The sequence below is a fragment of the Aricia agestis genome, chromosome 2 (genome assembly GCF_905147365.1).
Source record: "Aricia agestis chromosome 2, ilAriAges1.1, whole genome shotgun sequence".
Classification (NCBI taxonomy): domain Eukaryota; kingdom Metazoa; phylum Arthropoda; class Insecta; order Lepidoptera; family Lycaenidae; genus Aricia; species Aricia agestis.
The window spans coordinates 6,163,924-6,190,685 of record NC_056407.1 but is presented as its reverse complement, the minus strand read 5'-3'; the positions used below and the strand labels follow the sequence as shown (position 1 = coordinate 6,190,685).

Sequence of the window (26,762 nt, the reverse complement as noted above, 5' to 3'; positions counted from 1 at the left end):
TTTGGTTTAGCTAATCCGTTTATAATGAATCTTTGCATACATGTTTCTTTATTTTTTATCTTGTTGATCGCGAACCATTTGCGATAAACAGTATTGCAAAATAGAAGTTTTATCATCAAACTCTTTAGTGCCTACTGTAAATCAAACTCCACTAGTAAATGTAGTAAAGCATTTGCTCATAAAATTTAACAGGCGTAAATTAGTTACAGAATGCGTCGTTGTCAACTCGAGATATGTACAACGGAGCGCGGCGTTGCCGTTCCGCGCACACGGCACAAGCAGTGCGTGCTCTTCTTTTGATTAGTCTCACTTTGACAATTTACCGGCTTTAAGTTTTAACAGTTTGCACTTTTCGATTTTGAAAAAAGTGAAAAATAATATTATGATCATGTGATCATCAGATGCATTTACAACAGTCTATTATTTATCGGACATTGTAATGTAAATTGTTACGTAAATGTATAGCATACAGAATAGTTTATCACAGAGACTTCAAACAATTATTTTTTACTGTTACACTATTATACCTACATAACTATAGGATGTTTAAAAAATGTTTGCCATACATGGAGATAATATGCCATAGCTTCAGGGAAGGTTCAGTATTGTTAAAGGAAGCCGTAAAATTTTAAAAAAATACTTTTAATGAACTTTTTAGGGTTCTGTAGTCAACAAGGAACCCTTATAATTTCGGTCTGTCCGTCTGTCTGTCTGTCTGTCCGCAGTCTTGCTCAAAGACTATAGGACTTACAAAGCTGTAATTTGGCATTAAGACCGAGCTCCCTTTTTTTGCTGTGTTTTCTAATAAGTATTACGATCCCGGAAGACGATGAAACACAAATGAAATTGAGATTTATTTAATGATTGTATATTTATCTGATACTTGCCTAACGGAAAACACGATTCACTTATTTTGACTCTATAGTTTCATTTTTCGAAATTATGAATTTTTCTGGGTTTTTCAACAAATATCTGTTACACTTATTGAGTTACTATCATTCAATAACTTGCACTACTACAATCACACACTATATAAAAGATTAACTAAAGGAAATATTAGAATTGTATTTAATTTTTAAGTAATCAATTATCATCAAAAACATTTTTGGGACTAGCGAAATTTACTTTCGTGCTATAATGCGCCGGACCGTTGTTACGCGATATTGTTCACTATTAGCTACAGCGCAAAATACATTTCATCATCATTTAATATACCTTCATGTGTATACGCATCAGACAATGCATTGATTTTCAAATTGTTTTTATTCACAAAATTTTTATTTTTGTAATCCTGTAGGATCCAAGGTAGGATAGTTGAAATTGATGCAACCGAAGGACAAAATTTAGAAGAGTCATTACATCAGATTAATGATAACACGGATTCAAATGTCCAGTAAGAAATATTATTATTATCTTTTAACGTAAATATTAATTATTGATTATATTAAAAACAAAAAGCCAGACTGGAGGGAGTAGTAGTATTTTTTTTTGTCAGCACAATCAGCTGCCAGAATTAGTGGATCCTAGATATCCGAGAAAAATACCTATTAGGGACCCACAGTATATAACAGAGACTGTTACAAGAAAAAATGAAAAAAAGTCAGAAAAAAGAAAATTAGTCCCCCACCATTCAAGCCAACAAGCCCCATTGCCCAAAAGGAAAAAAAAATAACTTAATAATTCTCAAATTTACTCGAATACAAAAATTCCTGTCCTGTCCAATATCCGGAAGTCCAATATTTTGGAGCAACCCCAGATGGCACTGTAGATGACGACACTATAGTAGAAATAAAGTGCCCAAAATGTTGTTACAATGTTGGTGTAGAAAAAGCCATAAATGATAAACAATTAACGTTTTATAAAAAAAAACCGGCCAAGTGCGAGTCGGACTCGCGCACCGAGGGTTCCGTACAAACCTGCAAGGTTTACAAAGTTCGTTCATTACGACAATCGAGTCATAACTATGGTATTTTTATTGCAAAATGAAATTCATAACATTACAATGGGGAAAGATGGAGGAGCATAAATTTAAGACAAAGATCTCTTTATCGTTTAAGTAATCCTTTATTGTGTTAGGTTTTAATTCCCTTGCGTGTAGTTGCGAGTTTCAAAATATGCGGTATCAATGGTTGTACTTTTGCGTTTTGCGTTTTTGCGTTGACTTAGAATTTTTTTTTTTTTCACGGGTTAAAGGCAATTAGATCTAAGTATTTGATATGAATTTCAACTTGATAGCTCTACGCGTTCATGAGGAAAAAAGTAATAAGTTTATATTTATTAAAAAATATATATTTTGTAATGTAACTAAAAATTTAAGGTTTTCGGAATTTTTCCTTTATGTGTGCTATAAAACGTTGCTTCATGCCAAATTTCAAGATTCTAGGTCGACTGGAAGTACCCTTTAGGTTTTGATTCCCTTGCGAGTACTTGCGAGTTTCAAAATATGCAGCTTAAATTGCTGTTTCTTTTGATTGCGTTGACATAGAAGTTTGATTTTGTTACAGCTTAAAGGTATTATAGACCTGAGTATTTGGTATGAATTTCAATTTAATACCTCTACGCGTTTATGAGGAAATGGGTAGTAAGTTTAAAATTATTAAAAAAAAATATATTATGTGATGTAACTAAAAATTTATGGTTTTCGTAATTTTTCCTTTATCTATGCTATAAGACGTTGCTTCGTACCAAATTTCAAGATTCTGAGTTCACGGGAAGCACCCTGTAGGTTTTGATTCCCTTGCAAGTGTCGAAAATTTGCGACATAAACGGCTGTATCTTTTGATTGCGTTGGCTTAGAAGTTTGATTTTTTCACAGCTTCAAGGGACAGTAGACCTGAGTAATTGATATAAATTTCAGCTTCATACCTCCACGCGTTCCTGAGAAAAAGGGTCTTGACAGACGGACGGACGGACAGACGGACAACAAAGTGATCCTATAAGGGTTCCGTTTTTTCCTTTTGAGGTACGGAACCCTAAAAACCAAAGGCGGGTTACAAATAAATAAAAACCACGCATGGTTTTACCAAATACAGGGCCAGCTTCATGTAACCAGAAGCAAAAAATGCATTTTTGGTATATGGTCTTCCAAAAACATTCCAGTTAAAACGGAAATAATCTATCGTGATGAGGAATTCTGGGAAACAAAAATGGAGAAAAAGCTGAAAGACTTCTATATGGATTGCACTTCTATATGGTTTTTATTTTTTTGTAACAAATAAAAACCACGCATGGTTCTACCAAATAAAGGGCCAGCTTCATGTAACCAGAAGCAAAAAATGCATTTTTGGTATATGGTCTTCCAAAAACATTCCAGTTAAAACGGAAATAATCTATCGTGATGAGGAATTCTTGGAAACAAAAATGGAGAAAAAGCTGAAAGACTTCTATATGGATTGCACTTCTATATGGTTTTTATTTTTTTGTAATAAATAAAAACCACGCATGGTTCTACCAAATAAAGGGCCAGCTTCATGTAACCAGAAGCAAAAAATGCATTTTTGGTATATAGTCTGGCAAAAACTTTCCAGTTAAAACGGAAATAATCCATCGTGATGAGGAATTCTGGGAAACAAAAATGTAGAAAAAGCTGAAAGACTTCTATATCAGTGGCAAAAAATGAAACATTCATCTCCGCGTCTTCTCCCCTGAAACCTCCCCCACTCCAAATATCATGAAAATCGTTTGAGCCGTATTCGAGATACATATAATACGGGACATACATAAAATACGGGTTAAAAGGGGATAAAATAAAAAAGTATTCTAAGTACATATTTATTTTATTTAATTAATTCGAAAAAAAAAAACAAGTAGTCTCTGTTTATTATTACTCTGCCCACCTCTGCAAAATAAATTGCTAAATGCTAGATCTAGCGGAAATATTATGTAACTTACCGTAGCTTGGCAACCTACATTGATTCATAAACAGATGGCGCTCCGCGTCAAACGTCCAAGGTCATTTGCTTAGATATTCGTCTTAAACTCAAAATATGATGTTAACAGAAAGAGCTTCGACAAGATTAATCCGATGAATGTAATTGCTTATCCCGTTTTGGTAAAAGATAACTTTTATAGTGAGAATAAAAATAACATTAAATGCCACAAAACACACTTCAATAAAATTTATACAACGACTCCTATGACTTTATCCAGAAATAAGCCTAATCAGGATGCAAAATGTTTACAATTACAGTCAAATGCTGAAAACGTGACCATGGGACACGATCTATATGAAGGGTATGATCAGTTTGTAAAATTATGGAGCCAAGAAATAACAAAAGATTTGTTTACGCCACAAGAAACGAATGTATCAGAAAAGGCCGCTGTCGGTATTTATAATGGTATTTGGAAAGCAATAGTAAAATTAAACTATAAGGAATCAATTCATCATGAGTACTATGAAGATTTTCTTGAAAAAGAAATTGACGATTTGATAGACTGTCTGCCACAAACACCGGAATTAAGGTCTATAAGATACGTATTAAAAGTGCGTCTTGTCGAAAAAACTATGATTACACTCAAAAACATTTGTAAGAACAGAGTAACATCTTTGAAAAATAAATTAATTTTAAAAATTCACGATTATTTAAGAACACTTAAATTCGACGCAGATAATTTTAAAAGTATTAATCCATCCTTAACAAATATAGCAGAAATGTATATTCTTTGGACTAAATTTTCAAATGAAAACCAAGAAATAGCCAGGGCTTATAAACATAAAGTTTCTACAGAAATAGGAAACATCTATCATATTTTAAAACAAAAATATGAAAAAGAGCTTGATACGTTTTTAAACATCGAGACGTTTTTTGAAAAATGTGTAAATGAATTACGCGAAATAAATATTTCAAATGACACGTTACTTGAAGAGGCTGATAAAGTTCTTTTAGGACAAGAGATTGATCAATGGTTCTTTGATTTATCTTTAACTTCCGAAGATGTATTCGAAGACGAAGACCACAAGAAAATCATGAAAGATATTTTAGTAGCATTAGTTAAAGAAACTGAAAATAATATTGCTATGAATGATGACGACAAAAAATCTAAACTTCATTCAGATATACGAAATATATTAGAAACAAATCTCATAAAGGAACAAAATTTAAACATAGATTTCTTGGCAAGTGAGCTTATTAATAGAATAGATAACATGAGGCAACTGTGTCCAAGAAATATACAACTTTCTATGGTCCCAAATGAAAATTCATTATCTTTTGCGGAAAGAATAACAAAATATAAACTAGGCTTGCATAAAAACCAGCACAATACACAGTTAGCTAATGATACTCTGAAGCAAATGTCCGATGATACAGCAGCAAATTCTACTTTAAATGCATACAAGGAGCCAAGTACTTCAGTAATCAAAAACAATAACGTTAAATGGCACACACTTAATGAAAACATGATACATTCAGATAACTCTGAAAATTCGATGAAGACCGCAGTCGATTTGGAGGTACCACATGCAAACAGTAATTCCAAAATAGACCACCAAACGCCAGAACCAGAAAGGACGTCTAAAAAATGTACCTGCAAAATATCTACATGCAGCTTCAGAAATCAATTGTGTATTCACCATGAAGAAAACGCCGTACCCATCAACCGATTCAATGACAATTCTAAAATAGTATTAAAAGTCCTAAAACCACACTACGAATATGAAGATACTCTAAAGGATATTAGTGAAAATAGCAGTAGAGTTTCGAAAAGAGGACGCCAAACTGATTCGAACTTAATTGATAAATCCAATAAAATACCGTTTTCTAATGGAAGAGAGAATTCTAGAGATATTGGCGTTAATGTTCTGCTTAATGATGGTATATGTAACTGTATGGTTGGTGCTATGGAGCCAGACCCTGATGTTTCTGCCTCCAAAGGTTGCCAATGTAGTCATCGTTTTCGAAACTACAAGTCTGTCTTACACTCCCAAACTGAAAATGGCGAACATCCTGCGTTTATTCCTGTATTGTATCCTTATCTTTATTTTATTTGAGTAGTAATATGCTCATTATTTTTTAACCACCAAAGGATCGTAAATTCATTAAGTATATTACGAATCACTAACTCTTTTTAAAAATAGTTTAAAAAAATTCTATTTAAACATTTTGAAGGTTACTTATAACCTTCAAAAAGTTTAGTTTTTCATCATAATCAGCATACAATACTTCAGATGAATGAATCAAACCAAAACAATTTATAAAAATATTTAATATTTTAAAACAAACACGGCGTACAATATATAAATGCATTTCTTATTACCAGAATTAAATTATTTACAATCTTTAAATGTGACAAGCTCTTACTTAATTTAAACCTCTCTAAAACTAGTAAAAGTCAGTTTAAATCGAAACGAGATTTAACTGGACGAAATATCGAGAGTCGTCACGCTATTTCACATTTAAATTTTATAATTTTATAATAATTATAGTTTATAAACGACAAGTACCGCGTCTTTTTGTCTCGTTTCAATGTAAGCTGACTTTAATTATTTATGACAAAAAATTAATTTAACCGATGCTTGTAAGATGCGATGTATGTAATTTTTTTTCTTGATCATACGCCAGACTTTTTTGTTTTATTAACCGTATTACGTATATAAATATTATGCAGTATGACTAATTAAATAACATTATTAGATATAACACAATAAAGTTATAGTTGAATTTTAAAAAATCCTTTGCTTTTAAATTTTTTGATCTTGAGCGAAATTGTTATTTTCTAAAGTAGTCTTATATTATATAGTTCCTACAATAACAATAATAAATCGTTTGTCTTACTAAATAACAGGTTATATAAAATTGTGAACACAGAGTATAAAATTATTTAATTACAAAATATACAAAAAATTCGTTGCAGTTTTATTCCGCATTAAGGGGGCGACTAACCCAAACTTTTCGATTTTATAATTAATTTTTATACCTGAAAATAAGCCCGAATTGTTTCATTTTCTAAAATAAGATACTACATTATATTTTCAAGAATCCGATCTGAGCAAAAACACGATATCTTAAAATTTTCTCGATAGAAAAAAATTACAAAGATGAATCTAATTTTCACGAATTTTTCGTTTATTGTCATAACCGTGTATTGAACTTAGTTAATATTTTAACTCATTGTATAAAATTCTATCATTGAGAAACCGACCTAGTGGATTTTTAAAATGTTGTATATTTATCGAGTTATTGAGAAAAAACTAATTTGGCGATGAATCCGTGTCGTCCTTTTTCACCTGGCATATGGAAGACGGGCGTGAGTGTGAAGAGAGAAGGACGATGTTTGATTTTTTTGGATTAGTCGCTCTCTAAAAGCGAAATTAGTCTTAACTCTTATCCCTTTAACAAAGTTGGTTTGAAACATTTTAGAAAATCTGAATATTACCTACTTAATTGTGATTCCTTATGAAATCTTTACGATCATAATATGCATGCCCCATATTACTATTGTTAGTTAATGGATTGCATAATTAATGTTCCAACGTTTCTTTCAACAAGCCTATCAATACGAGAACAAGATGTATTTTGTAAGGTTTTCGTTACCAATAAATTATTTAAAATTTGACTGCCTGGCCTGGCCAGGCATTTGACTTCAGACCCGAATAGAGTTAAATCCTGTATTAATACTCCTTGGGATAAAACCTGAGCTTCCTTGCTAAGGATAACGCAACCCTTGAACAGGGTGCAAAGGTAAATCGTTATAATATTATACCTTTACTTTCTAGGTACAGTTGCGCGTCGCCTTAATTCTAGGGTCTATGTTCCACCAAAGAAATATTCTTAAGCAGATGGCGCAATTTTCTTATTAAGTCGGGTTATGTAAAACCCAGCCGATAGATCCCAACTTGCATGGAACGCGGGGGGCGTTCCATTTAATGTTGGAAACGACCAAAACGCTCAAAATGACCCCTATTTTCAGCGTTTTGATCGTGGAACGCGGGGAGACATAATCCGACCAAGTGACGTACGTAGGTCTGTCATCTTCCTAGGAATCATTTTCTCTATGTCCTGTAGAAGGGCGGTCCGCGGGACACGGTGTATGTGGAGAGCGGTATGCCCTTGGAGCCGTATATCGGTTCCGGCGCGTTCTCGTACTCCACGTCGTAGTAGATTCCCGTCTGGTTCTGTAAATGATTTGTTATCTAAAGTAGATAAAAAAGTTTGGATTATTTTCATAGAGTTAATTTCGTCGGGGGTTTAAAATATGTGATTCTTGTTTTGACACTGTGTGTATTTGTAATGAGGATAAAAATGAATATTAGTAAACAGGATACAAGAGACTAGAAGTCAGTTTCGAAACATTCCATCGGGAAACAATATAAATGATTGCACTGCCAACACATGAATCATATTTCTTATCCAATAATCAATAATTAATTAGCCATAAGGATTAGTATAATTTAGTTTTTCGAATGAGTCAGCATTATATTTAACCAAAGGTTAACATTAACTTGCAAATAGTAACTCACATGCATACTCCTGGAGCGCGACTTGGGTCGTGGCACCAGTAAGTCGGCGCGGTCCTGCACGTGGCTGGATGCCTCTGAGCTCGACTCTGATGCCATGTGCTTAGAGTATCCTGCAAGAAAATAATTTAGCATAGTATTCAGGGCCGGATTTAAACTTTTGCCGCCCTTGGGCACGGAAAAATGCCGCTCCATTATTGAAATATCTCTAAAAGTTATGTAGTTAAAGTTATAATTATAATATTTTGACTACACTAGAAATTTCTGCACTTTCCAAATTTTGCCGCCCTTGAAAATTTGCCGCCGCCCACCCTGGGCGCTAGCCCCGACTACCCCTAGTGTAAATCCACCACTGAATAATAAGTATAGTCGACTACTGAGTTAGAGCTGGGGTGTTGAAGTTCGTTAATAAAACTTCTGGACTCCAAAATATACAGTTTTTTTTAACTGGAGTTCGGGATCCAACCTTAGGAAAAATTGAAGATGTAAACATAATATACACTTTCTCTTTTACCGCCTTTTTCTGGCTTCGATGTTGTGTGAAGCAAATAGCTGTTTATGGTTTAGCTTTTTGGATATATTTCCGTGATGTACAACTTATAACACTTACCTATAGTGTTTTTGAAGGACTCACCGTATAGGTTGTGATGGCTGGCGGCGGTGTTGGCGCGCGAGTTGACGGTGTTCAGCGTGCCCGTGTGGTGGCCGTGCATCATCCTACACATAAAAATTACAAATATATTCATTATTATAATATGCGTCAGAACTCTGAATCTTTAGTTAATTTGTATTTAAAGTTTCAACAGCAAAGTTAAACATAGAAAATGTATGAGATTTGGCGTGAGTGCCGAAATATCTCTCAGTATACTGGCCAATGTTTTTGACGTCTTGAATACTACACTATAAATTGTACTGGTATGCCACAAGTGATACTTCTCAACAAAATCATTATACCGCAATGTACTGGCCAGTATATTTTGGAATAAATTAACAGTATGACGTCGATGCTTGACATCATAAACAATGGCCAGGATACTTGGTTTCATTTCGGAACACACTCTTGATATAAGACATCTTAAGCGCCATGTCATTAAACCACTAGCTTTGCTTTAAGGCCGTAGACGGACCGCATCTTGGAGTCGAGAACCGTCTGCAAGATGCAGTTGCCGCACGGTTTCCATACTAAATTCATATCCCGCGGACCCCTCGAGCAGTTCTTGAGCGGTCGGTACTTTCAACGCGACCGCTCTAGAGTCGTCAGTCCCGACTGCAAGAGACTGCACTGTCTAAAGCTTTACGTTTAGCCATGATTTGCACCATGATTGCGTAACTGTCCACAGTATGCTGTTGAGCTGTCCTATGATTAATGAGTGTAAAAGAGTTATTGTACCTGGGCAGCGGCACAGGCGGCGGCAGAGAGGGGTACCCGCCGAACATGGCGGACGACGGCCGCGTCGACATACCGCCCAGCGCGTCCGGCTGCTGCGGACACATTACATACAGTAGTTATTACATTAGAAACAAAACTTGAGAGGTGTCAAGGGACACCTGGATGGAACGAAGTAATAAAAAAAAACAAAAAAAAGAGAGTGAGAGAGAGAGACTGAGAGAGAAAGACGCGCTACCGCACGGCTTACAACTATAGCATTTTTGCTCTACTTGTAATATACCGACACTTTTGTGTCATGTCGTTACAACTTTTTAAGTTAAGTTATAACGCGCGATAAGGAACTTCGTTCCAATAACTGGGAAAGTCTTATTAAGAGGGCGACTAACCTCAAAAATCAAACATCGTTCTTCTCTCTTCACACTCACGCCCGTCTTTCATATTATGCCAGGTGAAAAAGAACGACGCGGATTCATCGCCAAATTAGTTTTTTCTCAATAACTCGATAAATATACAACATTTAAAAAATCCGCTAGGTCGATCTCTCAATGATAGAATTTTATACAATGTGTTAAAATATTAACTTAGTTCAATGCATGGTTATGGCAATAAATGAAAAATTCGTGAAAATTAGATGCATCTTTGTAATTTTTTTCTATAGAGAAAATTTTAAGATATCGTGTTTTTGCTCAGATCGAATTCTCGGAAATATAATGTAGTATCTAATTTTAGAAAATGAAACAATTCGGGGCTTATTTTCAAGTATAAAAAGGAATTATAAAATCGACACTTTAGGGTTAAGTATAAACAGTAATTAATAGTGAAAATCCCACTGTATATAAATGGATGGATTAAAGAGGATGAGCAAGTTCCTCTTATTTAATCATATTAATCGTAAACTTATTTTAAGTACAAATAACTCGTACAGATCCACAAGTTTGATACTCGATAATATTCGTTTTCGTTGCGTCTACAGGAATCAGGCTACGTTTCCACCAGAGATGTGTTGTGAGGAATGTGTTTTTGAGAACCAATAGAATCGCTTTATTGATGTGACATCGCTCAGCGTATCGATTTTATTGGATCTTAAAAACACATTCCTCGCAACACGTATCTCTGGTGGAAACGCAGACTAAGCTCGTTCCTCTGGTCATATTGTGGTAGCTCTATTACTACGATTTTCATAAATGAAATGTTTGAATATTCTTAACAATTTCTCGATTAAACTTTTAAAACAGTATAATAATTAATCTGTATCTTTATGATTCTCTAAAATATATAAATGTATTTTAAAAATATATAAAACCGACTTCAAAATTGTACGTAATATGAGAATTAAAACTCCCTATCTCCAAAACTACTGAACTGATTTTGATGAAACTTGCATTATTTCCTTAGTTGAACAATACCTAGTACAACAAAAAAAGAATTACTGAAATCGGAATGGTAGTTTCAGAGATATGCGAACACAAACATAAAAACATACATACATACATATACATAATGTACACTTTTGAAATTTGGCACATTTGTTCAGACGCTGATATAGACTAACATATACGAAAATTGGGCAGTTCTGGAAATATTACATACATACGCGTCAAATTGATAACCTCCTTTTTTTGAAGTCGGTTAAAAAGTGTGTACTTACGGCGTAATGCTGATTCGCTTGCGCCATCGCTTCAGCTATCTGCGCCCATCGCATTCTTTCCTCCAGAGTTACCTGCAAAAGTAAGTTGATTTCTCATCTGTCTTTACATCTCAGCACAACCTGTTCACTGGTTTGAACTATGTAATGAGCAATCATTCGGTCTACACTCAAAAACTTTTGGTTGCGCATAGATCTGACATTTCCATAGAAGAATGCTAGCCGAAAGACATTCAAAACGTGGTTATACAATATACGGTAATTACTAGATTTTTATGTAAAGCTTAACGGTTGTCTGAGGTTTCATTGAACGTGGTTGCACACTATAATATTATGTACCATCGAGGAAATTGATTCCTAGGCAGTCTACAGACCAACGTCATTTGGTCGGATCATGTCAATTTAGTGTTAATTATCGTGATATGTTTAAAGGAACGCGACCAAACTACGTAGGTCCCCCATCTGCCTAGGAATCAACTTCTCTGATAGTACATACCTCTAAACAAAAAATTCTACCATATCATTTGACAAGAACGTCATTTTTGCACGCTAGTGTACAGTAGCGGCGTTAGGAGGGGGGAAGGGGCTTACGCTGGGCGACCACCCAGGGCGCCGACGCCAAACAAAAAGGGGCGCCGCAAGCTTCCACATACTATCAGCACCCTGGGCATCGAAGATATCTCGCTGAGGGCGCTGGTAGTGCTAAAACCGGCACTGCTAGTGTACCTGGTAAGGCGGTCCGCCCACGGGCGGCGTCTTGATGGTGTTGGCGGCCATGTAGTTGAACACGGGCGACCCCGTGCCGATCTTCTGCTCGCGAGACCATTTACGACTGGAATTAAAAAGTTTTGTTGTTAACGTAGCTACTACTTTTCGTAGGTGATGTGGGTAAGCCATCCATACTAATGCTAGTCCATGATACTTCCATACTAACATTATAAATGTCTGTCTGTCTGTCTGTTAACTATTCACGCCCAAACCACTGAGCCGATTTTACTGAAATTTAGTGTGTAGATACTTCGAGTCCCGGGAAAGGATATAGGTAGGATACTTTTATCCCACAAAAATGTACGGTTTCCACACGATTAACGAATTTCGGCGCAATGGAGTTGCGGGCGTCATCTAGTATTATTATAAGTTCATCATGATGAGTTTACTAACGGCACCTCTTTAAATAGAGTTTAATAACAATAACTTAACTTTAATTAAATGACGGTTTTGACATAAGACTATATACTTAATATATTTTTTGAAAAAAAATTATTTAAACAAAATAATGATATTTATTTATGATTACCATTAAGTGCGGCCGTAAGAGACATTTTGGTCACGTACTCAGCTCTCAAATAAAAACAAGACCAAAATCATTTCTCCATTTTGGGAGCTACGATCCCGACACATTCATAATACGACAGACACATTCATAAACCTTATAAACACGTTTGTTTATGAAAAAAGTATTAAACTTGAGAAAGTATATTATAGCTATTACTTGTATGTGCTTATGTAACGTTAATTGTATCTATAGTTAACATTATAGGTATGTTGCACTTTCAGTGAAAGTAATATTATGATCTTAAATTACATCACTTTGTATATTAATACGTAAGTTTTTGTTTAAGTACGTTTATTAGCTTTTAGCTATTTTGCATAATGTTAATAGTTTAGTACCCTATTTGCATTCACATTTTCTCATGATTATTTTTGATACTTATAATATTTATTGCACGTGGCTTTCACTTTTTTATAACCTTTAACACGTTGTTTAGATTTCACTATAATTAAACTAACAATAATAAGATATGTAATAACTAATTATGTATCTACAATCTAATATATAAAATTCTCGTGTCTCAGTGTTCTCCACCAAAACGGCTCAACCGATGTTAACGAAATTTTGTATATATTATACGTTCGTTAGGCAAAGGCAAATATTTTATATGGCAAATAACATTTGCCGGCTCAGCTAGTATTTCCTAATTTTATTTGATTTATCTAAAAAAAAGACATGTGAAAAACAGAAAATATACACAGAGAAGTAAAACTCACTAGGCTATAATTATATGTATAATGTCACGCTACGTTTACTACGGTTTCGTAGTAAACGTAGCGAGCTACGTCGGGTGCGACGGCGTAGGCCGTAGCGCACCCGACGACACGTCGACCCGGCGCGGGCGCTACGCCGCACTTCTAAACACTTTAACATACGCTACGCAACGTAACGTTTACACTACGATGGATACGCTACGATAAGTTTGTTACAAAACGTTCGAAGAATGCGCTAAGAGTTTAGGGCTGCGTTCATACTTCATACTAAAAGTATTGTCAGCTGCCCAACGTAAACAAGCTCTCTAGTTCATCATAGAAAATAATAAAAATAACATGTACGTATTATACAGTGTATTATAACTGCGTAATGGTCGCTTACGTTCAGCGGCTGACAATCAGTTTGGTGTATTACGCAGCCTAAATGTAGCACCGCTATAACGCCTTGCTGTGTTTTATATTCCATGCTTTACTGTGTTTTGATACTTTAATATGCGTAGCTTCGTCTCGCCTTGATCGTGATACCACTCTATATAATGATGCTAGTCGATGCTACTGTTAGTTTTATTACAAACTCTTTGGTACCGACCTCCAAGACAGCAGTGCGGCCAACGTGAGCGCGATGACGAGGGCGGCGGCGAGCGACGCGCCCACCGCCACGCCCACCACCTCGCCGTCCACCTCGCACGTCGATCCGTAGTAGCCAGACGTGCAACTGAAATACATCGGTCTATCAGAGAAGTTGATTCCTAGGCAGATGGGGGATCTACGTAGTTTGGTCGCGTTACGTCAAACCCAGCCGACAGATCACAATTAACACTAAATTGACATGATCCGACCAAATGACGTTGGCCTGTAAACTGCCTAGGAATAAAAGTCCTCGATGGACGATGGTACTAACATTTTTAAATAATTTTAATGCCTTGGATGTAACATGCCCCTCAGTGGTATATGTTTCAGAATTATTAAAAGTTTCATTATCATTTTCAGAGTTGCATTACCATAAAAGTTTGTCATCTTGCAAGAAAATTAAGTTCTTAAATAAGTCATTCAAGGGTCAAAAGTTTACCCAAAGAATAGTCATTCCAGGGTCAAAAGTTTACTCAGGCTTATACTAAAAAAAATACAGTCGATAGAAGATTACACTGTTACAATTTAAGTGGCCCATTCACTATCCTGCATTACAGTCCGCCGTGCCGTCCGCCGGCTTATGCAGGATTGTGAATGGGTCGCAACTCGCAGGCCAGCCGCCATGCAGGCCAATGACACCATTCACTATTCTGCATAAGCCGGCGGACGGCAAGGCGGCCTGCCGTGAATGGGCCCTTTTACAGCCAATGACATTCCTCTAAATACTTACGTGCAGTACGGCTGACCGTTGGCGTACCGGCAGACGCCGCGCTCGCTGCAGTGCGCGGACGAGCACGCGCGACACACGCGCCCGCTCAGCGCCCCGCCCCCCGCGCTCGCTGCGTCCAGCGTCGTGTCCGGGCATACGCATCTGTGACGTCATAGGTTATTCAATTGTGATTTACTGATTACGATCTTCTTATTACCTTTAACTATTTCTGAATAAGAAGAAATAACTGGCGAAGCTGATGATAACTTACCTGAAGGCGCCCCATGTGTTGATACAGGTAGCCAGCTGGTGGCAGTCGTTCAGGTCAGGTGATGCGCACTCGTCTAAGTCTGAAAAAAATATATTTCCATGTTAGTTTTTCGGCAACAGTTAGTAATTCATAAAACTATCTTGAGAACCATCTCAAGACAGCCTGATGACAGACAGGCAGACAGACAGACGGACGGATAGACAGCGAAATCTCAGTAATAGTGTGCCGTTTTTAACCTTTGGGTGTGGAACCCTGAAAACGTTGGAAAAACCCCATATAAAAACAGTGTCAAGTGTCAACCTCAGGTGTCAACTCACCAGTAGGAGCGTGCACGCTGCCGGCGGGCGAGTCCACCCACATGGCGGACACGCCCACGTTCATGGAGCGCCGCCGGATCACGCCCAGCAAGTGCTTCTGGATCTCAACGCCCACCGCTGGACGACCTGTTTCTGCTGTTTCTTGCATCTGTTGATAGAGGTACAAATGACAATGACTATTAGTTACTTACTTCCTGCAAAGTCATCTCATCAGTTTAAAAAGAAGTCTTTGACTTCCTGAGGCTCCGTGTAAATATAGTATACCATAGGAACAATAAGATGTTGCTTCTGTATAAAAGAACCCAATATAATAAATAAATAGGATATTTGCGTGAAAAGGCATCTTAGATATATTATTTTGTTTTCACATTTCTGATTAGTCTTGTTCTAGGTTTTCCCCGAAGCTCCACCAGACCACATAACCGTTATACTATTTTGGAATAAGTTATTTTATTATGTGAGTATTCCAGATCTACAGCTTTGGCCTCTACCTATATTAAAGGCTCATCCGCTGCTTAAACATTCGAGAGAGGTACGATCGAGGAAATTGAGTCCTAGGCAGTTGACAGACCTACGTCCTGTGGTCTGCTTATGTCAATTCAATGTTAGCTGTGATCGGTCGGCTGGGTTTGACGTAACGCGACCAAATTACTTAGGCCCCCCCCCTGCCTAGGAATCAACTTCTATGATAGTACTTACCAGTACGGTGTAGTTGACGAAGACTCTGTTGTCCTGGTCGTCCCGGTACACGGAGTTGACGGCGCCGCTCACGAAGTCGTCAGAGAACGGAGTCATGGAGAACGCTGAGTCGATCTGAACAAAAAGATTCAGAATCTTATTATTCGAACATCATACAATCTCGGAACCTGCATGGGAGTTTGTTAACGACCAAACTAAGGATAGTTATTTTGGAAGTATTTGCAGAAAAAAATACGTAGGTATCCACCATTGTAACTAAAATTCGAATATTTTACCTATTTATAGCTCGCGTATTACGTACTAAACAAAGTATTAAATTATATTACGTTTCTTTTATAATGAACTTACAGCGCGGACTGCTTCATAACTGAGTTGCTGGTACGGCTCCGACTCCTTGTCAGCTAACTTCACGTCCCAGGTTACCTGAAAACAAACGCTAACTTGTAAACGTATACATGACAATGTTTGCTTTACAAATGTCTAATGCTACGAAGAAAAAAGCAGAAGATATATCGCTTAGATATTGTTTATCTTCTACCATGAATTTATACATCGAAAAAGAAATGATTTGGGCTCAATTATTTTCCCCATATCCGGGTTTAATTCTCAACTTGCCCTGTCGCGAGCGTTGGGTATCTGCTAAGCCCTTGCAGTTCGAAACGACACTCAAGGCATGGAAGGTCACGATCTGTGCCTGCTGCCGAGAGGGCAGCAGGTACAGATCGTGACCTGCTGCCCTCTTGGCAGAATCAGAATCGAATCAGCTCGATCTCAAAGCTTTTTGACTGAAAAATGGTGCTGCGGCTCAATTTGGAACTAATTCGATCCCAATGGCTTTTCCTACTCCTGACATCTATACTACTAGCGCACGATCGTGCTGCGGCTCAATTTGGAACTAATCAGACTCATCAAAATCATATCAGTTTCGGGGGTAATTCTGCTGTATTAATAATACAGATCACTAAATAACACTAAATATAATAGTTACTTGCCTTTCTATCATACAGTCTGTCGACTCTGACGCTGAGCAGCAACGAGACGACGCGCCGGCACGGGTCGCGGTGCACGCGCCGCGCGTAGCCCGGACGACATTGGCAGGAAGAGATACCTGCGATAATAGAAAAGAAGTCGTTATAGATATAAAATACTAGATAACGCCCGCAACGCTTTTGTGCAAAAATTCGTTTATCGTGCGGGAACCGTACATTTTTCCGGGACAAAAAGTATCCTATGTCCGGTCGCGGAACTCAAAGTATCTCCATACCAAATTTCAACGAAATCGGTTCAGCAGATTAGGCGTGAAGAGGTAACAGACAGAAAGACAGACACATTTCGCGTTTACAATATTAGTATAGTCAGAGACCAGCGGGGCTAAAATGGTCACATTTAGCAATTCCTCTCAATCAATTCAGCAAGTGAATTGTCAAAACTGTCAAACTGACAAAATGTCAAATCAGTACAAAAATACAGAAATGAATTGCAAGCAGAGTTGCATTTTGCGATTTTAGAAAAATGAATCATATTATGATTCATATCATGATTCTTCAAAGCGACCATTTTAGCCCCGCAGGATATATAGTATGGATCCACAGTCGAACATAGAACCTCCTCCTTTCTTTAAAAGTAAGTTAAAAAGATAAATGTTGACAATAAGGATGTTAGGATGCTGCTACATCCAAACTAATATTATAAACGAGAAAGTTTGTCTGCCTGTGTAGCAAATTGCCTGCAAAGCATTCAGCAGTTATAGAGTATTAAGGTAACAGACAGAACAGAGAAACACAATTTCGCCAGTTGAATATAACCATGGATTACATGCATCAGGAAGTATAAATAAAGTTCATTAATGCCTTTTTCTCCTTCAATGAAGTCGAAAGATAAGCGCCGAAATCGGAACATATGCTATACCGGAAGTAACAGACCGGTTAACTGATTACTGATATAAGATCGTAACGTCATTTTAAGTGATAATATTGTTCTCAAGTACATTTTTCATAGTAGGATCAACTTGGAACTTTTCAGATTAGCAAGAGTTTATAAAGTAAATAGAGTTAATTTACCCAATTGTAACAATTTACCTGCTTCAGTTCTGCATTTTTCATTCTGTGCCTGATCGCAGGTAGAGTCGTCTCCGACAATGCAAGTGTCGATTCTGCAAAATAAACACGCAATTTTAAAATGATCGTAAAATTATTTGCACAAGTAGATTACAACACACAGGTTTAACGAATTAAAAATTAATTGGTATAACTAACTAGTCATGTTGCATTCAAACATTTCAAAACTATGGGATTAAACATAAAGCATCGCCTTGTCACATGATGCTTACGATGCGCTATGTCAAAACCCATTAATTTTTTAACTTTGTTGTTGAAACTATCGATCGGTAAAAGGCCCTGGAGGAAAAGGCTTGAACTATTATTACACTAAACTGTATTCAGAAGCCTTCGTCCTAATTTAAAGCATCAAGGCTCACTAAATTATCCTGCGAGAGGCAGCGCCTGACCCAAGTACTGGGACTTGAAAAAGTGTAATATTAGGTTTAGCCTGGCATTTCTCACCTGACTGTAGGCTGTGGTCTTCTGTACGTGTGTTGCGGTCTTTGCACCGGTTGTGGTCTTCTCACAGGTGGTTGCGGTATAATATCATCAGCTGGTATAGCTACTCCCGTGCCCAGAGTTGGTCCTAAGGATGATGGAGGTGGGGCTGTAAAGTAAAAAAATGAAAATAAACATATATACTAATATTATCATAATCATAATTTTTGCGAAATTATCTCTCTCTCTATCTGTCTGTCAGTCTTATGTTAGTATGTTAACCCTTCACGCTTAAACTTCCGAACCGATTTTGATAAAAGCTTTGGATACGTCGAGTCCTTGGAAAGCATCTAGGAAAGTTTTTGTCCCAGAAAATGTATGGCATCTGTGCAAGAAATTATTTTCAGTGCAACATATTTATATATCGTCCCGAATTTGTTAAAATAATATTGCTTTCTTACCTGTATGATGAGGTACACTCTGTACTTTTGTAGGGGTTATAGAAGGAGTTGATGTATCGAAAAGGTTGAGGTAGGTTCGTTTTCCATCAATGGACACAAATCCTTGGTCTCCTGATGGGGACACGATGATGTCATCGTGATTATGTGGGTGGATGTTAATATGTTCTATGTGCACTGAAAAAAACATTATACTGATAAATCTCCCTCTCCGTTACCCTTAACGCATGGTACGAGTAAAATGAACTAAACATAATTTGCCTAAATATAGAAGTTTAGGTACAAAAATTATTATCCTACTCCAGGAATAAATATCTCTTTTATATATGCGTAAGTTTGCGTTGAGTGGAGCGAGACTCCCATACTCGTACATGAGATGATTTCTTACTTTGAGTACGACATTAAATTGTTTCCTAAGCTAAGCATCTAAATCAAATCACACAAAACTAGGCCTTTGCATCCGTTGTGGATGATTTATACAGTATTTTAAGAGCGAAGTAACCACTCCTCTAATACTATAGTGCCCGGGGACAAGATTTTTTTAAATTACCATACGGTTGCCCAAGCACATACGGCATTCTCGCAACATAGTCGGCCTAGTCCAGAGGAAAGAACTAGTCAATACGTCTGGGACCAACTGAAGTGCGGGTTTCCTCACGAGTCACGATGTGTTCCTTCACCATATGAGTGTCCGTATTATGTACTTGAGATCAGAAAATGTCTCATTGGTACACACCTCCACCCGGGATCGAACCTGCACCCTCTAGGAGTGCGAACCAAAGGTTACCCATTAGGCCACGGACTTACTCTCAAAATCATGCTTTTGTATGATTATAATAGATCGTATATAATTTACCTGAATTTCCCTTCTCTCCAGGTCCTTGGATAGCAGAGACAGTCACGTCAAATATTTCTCCATAGCCTGGTGGTAGTCTCGTCTCTGCGGCCGTTATGACTGATGCCTCTGGCCGATATCTCGTCCCATGCGGCTTAAAGTCGGTATCGTCCAGGACTATACCTGGCCGTGGTCTGTATGGGTGCGGTATTTGAGACGCTGAAAACAAAAAAAAAATTTAGTCAGACAATTCTTTATGATAATTTTTAGTTATGTTATTTTTTATCTATACTTATTAAATATAGATAAAAAATAACATAACTAAAAATTATTTTTATTACTTTTTAAAATTATGTTAATGTCATAAAATTTAAAATTATTTTGCACGCTACATATAGGCAGAATGTTGGATCCATTTAAATAATATTGTAAGACCCTTTTATGCTTTTGTACCACATTTATGCAATAAATCATTATTATTATTATTACTTACTTGGCAGTGGTTGAGTGTTTATGGCCGACGTTTTAATATCCACGTCAATGTTTGTTGATCCTTCGAGCGCAGGGACGAAAGATATTAATCCCTCTGTTGGCGTTGGAGTTGAAATGAGCTGTATACTCGGGGAGGTTTCTGTAACTGAAGCTTCTATGGATGGAGCCGCTGAGGTATCGTTATTGGTTGGTTTTTCCGTTGGCTTGTCATCAGTAATTTTATACTTCAGTTTGTCTTTCTCAGAAATAAATGTGTCCTTTTTCTTTTCTTTTTCTAACTTGGAGGGTTTTTCAGTCTTTGGTTTCTCAGTCGTTGTTGTCTTTTGTGTAGTTGTGTCTGTGGGTTTCTCTGTGGTCGTTGTGGTTGTACTTGTAGTCGATTCTGTTGTGCTGGATGTGGTTGTGGGTGGTGTTGTTGATGGAGCTGATGAGGTAGATGTCATGGTGGATGTTGAAGTTTCAGCAACAGTTGTTGGTTGTGTTTCTTTTTCGTTTTCTTCTGTCGGATTCTTTGATTCTGTTGTTGTCTCGGTTATCAGCTCCTCGTGATGTATGGTATTTTCAAAATGTGTGAAATTATCATTAATAGTGAGCTCATCTTGAGGTTCATTCAAGTCTGGGTGTTCCGGTGGCGGAATAAGTGTAGGTTTATAGAACGGAAGATTTGGGTTTGGCCTACGATTGGGTGGTCGCGGACGCCTTTGCCATGGAGGAATAGGTCGGTAGTAGCCAGGTCGATTGTTCAGTGGTGGTACAATTTGATCTGGTAAATTGACACCATGAGGTAAATCGAAGGGGTAAGGAGGTGGTGTTTTAGTTGGTGGGAATGAATGAGGAGGCATCGTAATGGGTTTGTCGTATTCGGGAAGTGGTAGTTCTGTAATACGAGGTGGTCCACGATTATTAATTCTAGAAGCCATCGGCCGTCTTCCGTTGAGCTGGGTGTTCGCTTGGACATTGACGTTTCCATTTAACAACTTGACGATACCCGTAATTATATTTTGTATTTCACTATTCTGACGACCTTCTCTAAGGGTCGCTGTCGAGAAGATTGGTTGCACCGCAGTAGGTCGGATTTTGGGCCCCGTAGGTGCTAGTGCACGCCCCTTCGGAGCCCTCTTGCCTTCCCCCGGAAACTTAAAATCTAGCTTGTCACCGAAACCGGATGACATCAATATCGCTTCTTCTTCCTTTAGATGATCGAGCGTTTTTGTCGGTAGTATTTCATAGTATTTTCTTTTGTTATGTATTTCTAAATCGTTGTCTATTTCGTTGTTATTAGATACTGGAAGTTCTGCTACGTTAATTGATCTGGGGCCTCTGTTTGGTTCCGCTGATCTTTCTATTACGACATGTTTCTCTTTCTCCACATCTTCAGCTAAGTTATCTGGTTTTACTTCGATGTCGTCATATTTGGCACTAGGTTCTAAACTAAAAGCTATTTTTTCTAATTGACTCGTCTGTAGTAAATCTTTTTGTAGCTTTTCATCGACTACTGATTTTGGTGATAGCTGTGATATCGTGTATATCTCTTCGTACCCTGTAAAAGAAAAAAAAAATATAATAGGTACTTAACACAATGGTACTAGCCGTACTAGTAGACTGATACAAAATACCTAATAATTTATCAACTTTTATATGAATCAACTCGTTTGGATCAAGAAAACCAAACCCTTTTATGATTACTACAGTTTGTAAACTTGATTCTACTAAAGTAGCGCTTTCATTTGGTAACCGTGTTTTTTACTTATTGTGTTCAAGTTAATTTCGTTGTCACATTACGTTGACACACTGCGACGGCAAACGGTAATGATATAACTGTGACATAAGCGCCAGACAATAACATCCTTAGAGACTTTCACTCTGAATGTGACAAGGCGCAAGCACATGGCAAATCTTGAAAAATGTGACTGACTCTAGATTAAATCTATTTAAAATATATCAAATAACAACATGATATTATTGCCGCAAGTAGGATAATTTAAGTACACCAAAATTGCATAAAATCGGGGGTTTTGTGGTAAAACGGTTTCTTTCATTTCTGGCTGGAAACTGGTACGACCCAGCCCACAGCCACCACCTAAGCTGGTTAGCGTGTGGCTGATTGAAGTAAATGGAGTATTTTTTATGCTTAAGAGATCAATGGTATTTTGTAGAAACAACGTTTCGTAAATCCCACCAAAATTTAAAAAATTCTCCGTGACAGAGAATTTTTTAAATTTGGTCCCCCGACACACCGTGACAACAATTTTGGACTAAAATATTACTTTACACAAGTTAGGAATTATTTGAACTTAAAGGCAGTACATATTATTTCATTACTTCTTAAAGTTGTTTTGGCGGGGGTTTTTTAAATTTCTTAATGTATCGCCATGCCACTGATTGTCTCGATTCGGTTCGCTGTGAACTGACCCTTATACTATAATGTTATCTCATATGTGAAATCAAACATCTACATTAGCGGTCCCCCGACACACCTTGACAACAATTATGGACTAAAATATCACTTTACACTTAGGAATTATTTAAACTTAAAGTCAGTAAAATATATTATTTCATTACTTTTTAAAGTTGTTTGGCGGGGGTTTTTCTTAATTTCTTAATTTAATTTTATTTCATGCTTTTTAAAATTGTGTTGGTTATAGTGCAGAATAATTCCTATCAACGGGATCATATTATATCCCAATGAATACCATCTACGAATGTCCTTTTGGATGAGGCCGTCAATATGAGTCCAAACATGAAACCTCCACTTTGGGTTCATATGGAGCTCGGCTCCTATAGAATCAAATCAAATCAAAAATATTGGTTATCTACGTCTTACTAGTTGTTGCAATTCAAATGAGCCCAAACACGAAACCGTTGCTCTAAGTTGGTAAGGAGTTGGGTATCCTATTGATTACCAGGTGATGCTGCAGCACCAGGTCAACTTTCCATTAATGTGTAAATATTCATAAATGTCACGAACTAGAATGCAATAAAGCCCACCAAACGACTGCAAGTTGCTAATCGGCCCTTCACGAACCAGATGAACCGCGATTTTTCAGCACGGAGTAGGCTGATGATGATGAACTATAGCTAAGAACACTCTCAATGAAGTCAGCTTTCAAACAAAAAAAACTAGATCGAAATCGGTCCACCCGTTTGGTTGCTACGATGCCACAGACAGACAGACAGACAGACAGACAGACACGTCAAACTTATAACACCCCTCTTTTTTGTCGGGGGTTAAAAATAGCGTTAAAGCATATAAAAGGCAGCAAAGCACGAATCAAGATTGCCGTGGTCATTGACAGGTCGATCATTGAACTGATATGCATAATAATTGCAAATGGAAACCTGTATGCATACTGCATATGAAACACAGAGATTGAAAGATCGGAAGTTGGAATGCACGTTTCTATCGAGAACAGTTAATGTAAGCGGTATTGTAACGGCTGAGCGATGTTACGGTACAACACATAAACGCTAAGTCGATTATGAATGAAATGCATTGCAGGAATGTCTTGATTCTTGGCTAAATGTATACTAATAATTGTTTACTGTCCAGACTGTGGTTATATTCAAGTGGTATACAATGGCCAATGGCAAAATGGTTTTATAAAACGGTCACGTTGATTTTTGTAGAGTTGTAAGTGTATGTTTGGCAGTCCTCGTAAATTTTTGGGTACGGTGGAACACACATGAACACACATTTCAATATTATTAATTTCTCAAAAATAACGTTCAGTAGTAGTATATCTACATCATTAGCCAAATTCAAATTTCCTTGTCGTTTAACGCCACTACTTTTATGAAGTATATATATGAAGTATATAATTTTTAGGTATTTTTTAAAAGCATGTCAAATGTTATTTTAGTAAACGCCTCAAAGACTCAACCGTGTTAAAATCTAGGCTTATTAAAATCTACGTTTGTTTTTTCGGAAATAATTCTACAACCGTTACATACAATGACGAAATGTACCAGAAAACAGCTACATTACAAATAATTTGGAATTTATAATCTCTCCAACTTAACATTCTTATAATACTCTGAAGATATCTCGTCGTATAGGTACGTAACAACAGTTGATACAGACGTCGTGTGTCCTATAGCAATTAAACAATAAATGTGTTAGAAATTGAGATATAGTTAGGCATTGTATATACTTACAGATACAGGTTGTCGTATTGTATAGAATACAGATTCTATACTGTAATTTAATAATTGCATACTTATAATGTTTTTTTCTATTTCCTCCTATTTCAAATTCTAATCACTGATTAGGTACTATAATAAAGATTTTAGTAAATTAAAGCCGGTAAAGTCGCAATGAAATTGATTCGCTTCGATTCATTTGTCGTCCGTAAGCCCTTTACCGTGGTGATCAATGTTTTGTTTTTCATAATGGAAGTAATTGGCTTCATATTATATTCATACAACTTTTGTTTAGTAAAAACCTATCTACTGCTGTGCTTCTAATGAATAAAGTTTAAGTCTCGCATTACCGATTTCAAACTAAAAAGTAAATGGCCATAAAATTAAGATTACTAAGACTGATAATGTTCATTTGTCAAGCGTTTCTATTGGTTCTGTTGGGGAGAAAACTGCAGAGTATTAAAGAACACTGAACACGCAAAATATGTGCTAGATACAAGCGGAAAGTAACCAAACAAATTACATAGTTAAACAAGTAATATTTTGAAGATGACATGGCTACACTACGCATATACCATTTTCTCGAGCACGATATCAAATAAACTCACATTCGCAATAATAATATTAGTAAAATGAGTCCGAGGTAAGCCACGTACTCTCATAATTAGAAACATAGAAATTAAAATAAAGCTTGATGCTCCCCCAGCAGAGGTCGTAGATTCGATTCTTAATTTGTAACAACGTTAATGTTGTTTTTAAAGTTTACGACAATAAAGGCTGATTTTCTAACAAGAAAGATGATCCATGTGCCGGATGGCCATTTTAAATTCAATCCCGCGTCTATCTGTGTTTGATCTCTCGCCAGTCGAGTCAGTCATCCGTCCCACTGGGTTATGAGAGCAAAGAAATAGAGTATCTTTGCGCACATTCAATGGCACTACAAAAGTTACTCTTAATTTCTCCTGCGAATCTTCTGAAATACGAGGAAATCGGTGTGCGAAAGAAAGAGATATTTAGTAAGTAGTAGGTAAAATTAGTTTAATTAATTATTAAGGGCCAGTTTCTCCACTTCCTGATAAAATGCCGGATAGCCTATCCGGCATTTTATCCACAACTTATTTGACAGATTCTCCATACTTGACAGATAGTCAAGTAAAGTGGTGGATATCCTATCCGGCACTTTATCAGTAAGTGGTGAAACAGGCCTTAAGCAGCTACAAAGTACAAGCGGCAAGCCCAATGTCTAATAAGTTATTATGTAGTTAGTTTATCAGTTATCACTAACGATACATCATCCTCAATCGGAATATCTTGAGATTTTCTCATTAATGTTTCATTATCACACTTTTATCATTAGCCATATTGGTGTGTGTTTTTCTGAGTTCTGTGGGAGCGGTTCCGCAGGTTTTACCGTGGACTGTATGAACGGGATTGTTTGTTTACATACAATAGATACTGACGTTTACTGTGTGAACTGTGAACTCTATCATTATTACTAAGATTATTATCAAGTTTAAAAAAAATAATTGTGTTTTATTTAACTAGACGAATTTTAATGACTTATGAGTCTTCTATCGAAAAAGTTAAGTCAGCATTATTAACTGATGATTTTATCAAATTGACTAAATGGCCAGTTTTAAGTTTACATAATTCGGTTTACTGGAATGCACTGGGTATTCCAGTGGATTGGATTGGATTGGATAACTGGATTGGAATAATGTAAACCGGCTATAACACAGCGCTTGGTAGTACAAAATATACCTATACTAAAGTTATATTTTACAAACGTAAGTAGGTATAATATGAGAATTTAGATTCGAAGAATCCATCCATCAGAATTGATTTGGAACCGTGCATAATTTTCATGTGTTATTTTACGTAAATCATAGATACCTAGTATATTTTATTTTATGTTATCCACAATATTAAATACTCAGTAATTATTATATATGTAATAGTATTATTGATAAAATATTTATTTTATAATATTTTGTGTGTAGTATTGTATTATATTGTAATAGGTATATATATTATTATTATAACATACTAGCTGTTGCCCGCGACTTCGTCCGCGTTAGTATAGTAGATCACGTCCCAAGTATTATTTATTGTACAAAAATATTCAATGTATAGCATTG

At 36.7% G+C, this 26,762-nt stretch overlaps 1 protein-coding gene across 1 annotated transcript in view; it reads right to left on the bottom strand.

Annotated features, from left to right (window-relative positions):
* Window positions 1–7,945: 7,945 nt before the first annotated feature.
* Window positions 7,946–26,762, bottom strand: part of LOC121738197 — a 45,395-nt gene continuing 26,578 nt past the window's right edge. Inside the window, exons 3-20 of the mRNA XM_042130114.1 lie at window positions 20,486–22,024; window positions 20,014–20,211; window positions 19,161–19,334; window positions 18,724–18,868; window positions 18,241–18,314; window positions 17,155–17,270; window positions 16,511–16,585; window positions 16,163–16,276; window positions 15,464–15,611; window positions 15,147–15,225; window positions 14,897–15,037; window positions 14,126–14,251; window positions 12,217–12,322; window positions 11,494–11,565; window positions 9,846–9,937; window positions 9,090–9,172; window positions 8,459–8,568; window positions 7,946–8,113 (exon numbers count right to left, since the gene is read on the bottom strand). Of these exons, the coding sequence (XP_041986048.1) occupies window positions 7,991–8,113; window positions 8,459–8,568; window positions 9,090–9,172; window positions 9,846–9,937; window positions 11,494–11,565; window positions 12,217–12,322; window positions 14,126–14,251; window positions 14,897–15,037; window positions 15,147–15,225; window positions 15,464–15,611; window positions 16,163–16,276; window positions 16,511–16,585; window positions 17,155–17,270; window positions 18,241–18,314; window positions 18,724–18,868; window positions 19,161–19,334; window positions 20,014–20,211; window positions 20,486–22,024 (3,515 nt within the window). The 3' untranslated portion in view covers window positions 7,946–7,990. The remainder of the gene's footprint in view (window positions 8,114–8,458; window positions 8,569–9,089; window positions 9,173–9,845; window positions 9,938–11,493; window positions 11,566–12,216; window positions 12,323–14,125; window positions 14,252–14,896; window positions 15,038–15,146; window positions 15,226–15,463; window positions 15,612–16,162; window positions 16,277–16,510; window positions 16,586–17,154; window positions 17,271–18,240; window positions 18,315–18,723; window positions 18,869–19,160; window positions 19,335–20,013; window positions 20,212–20,485; window positions 22,025–26,762) is intronic.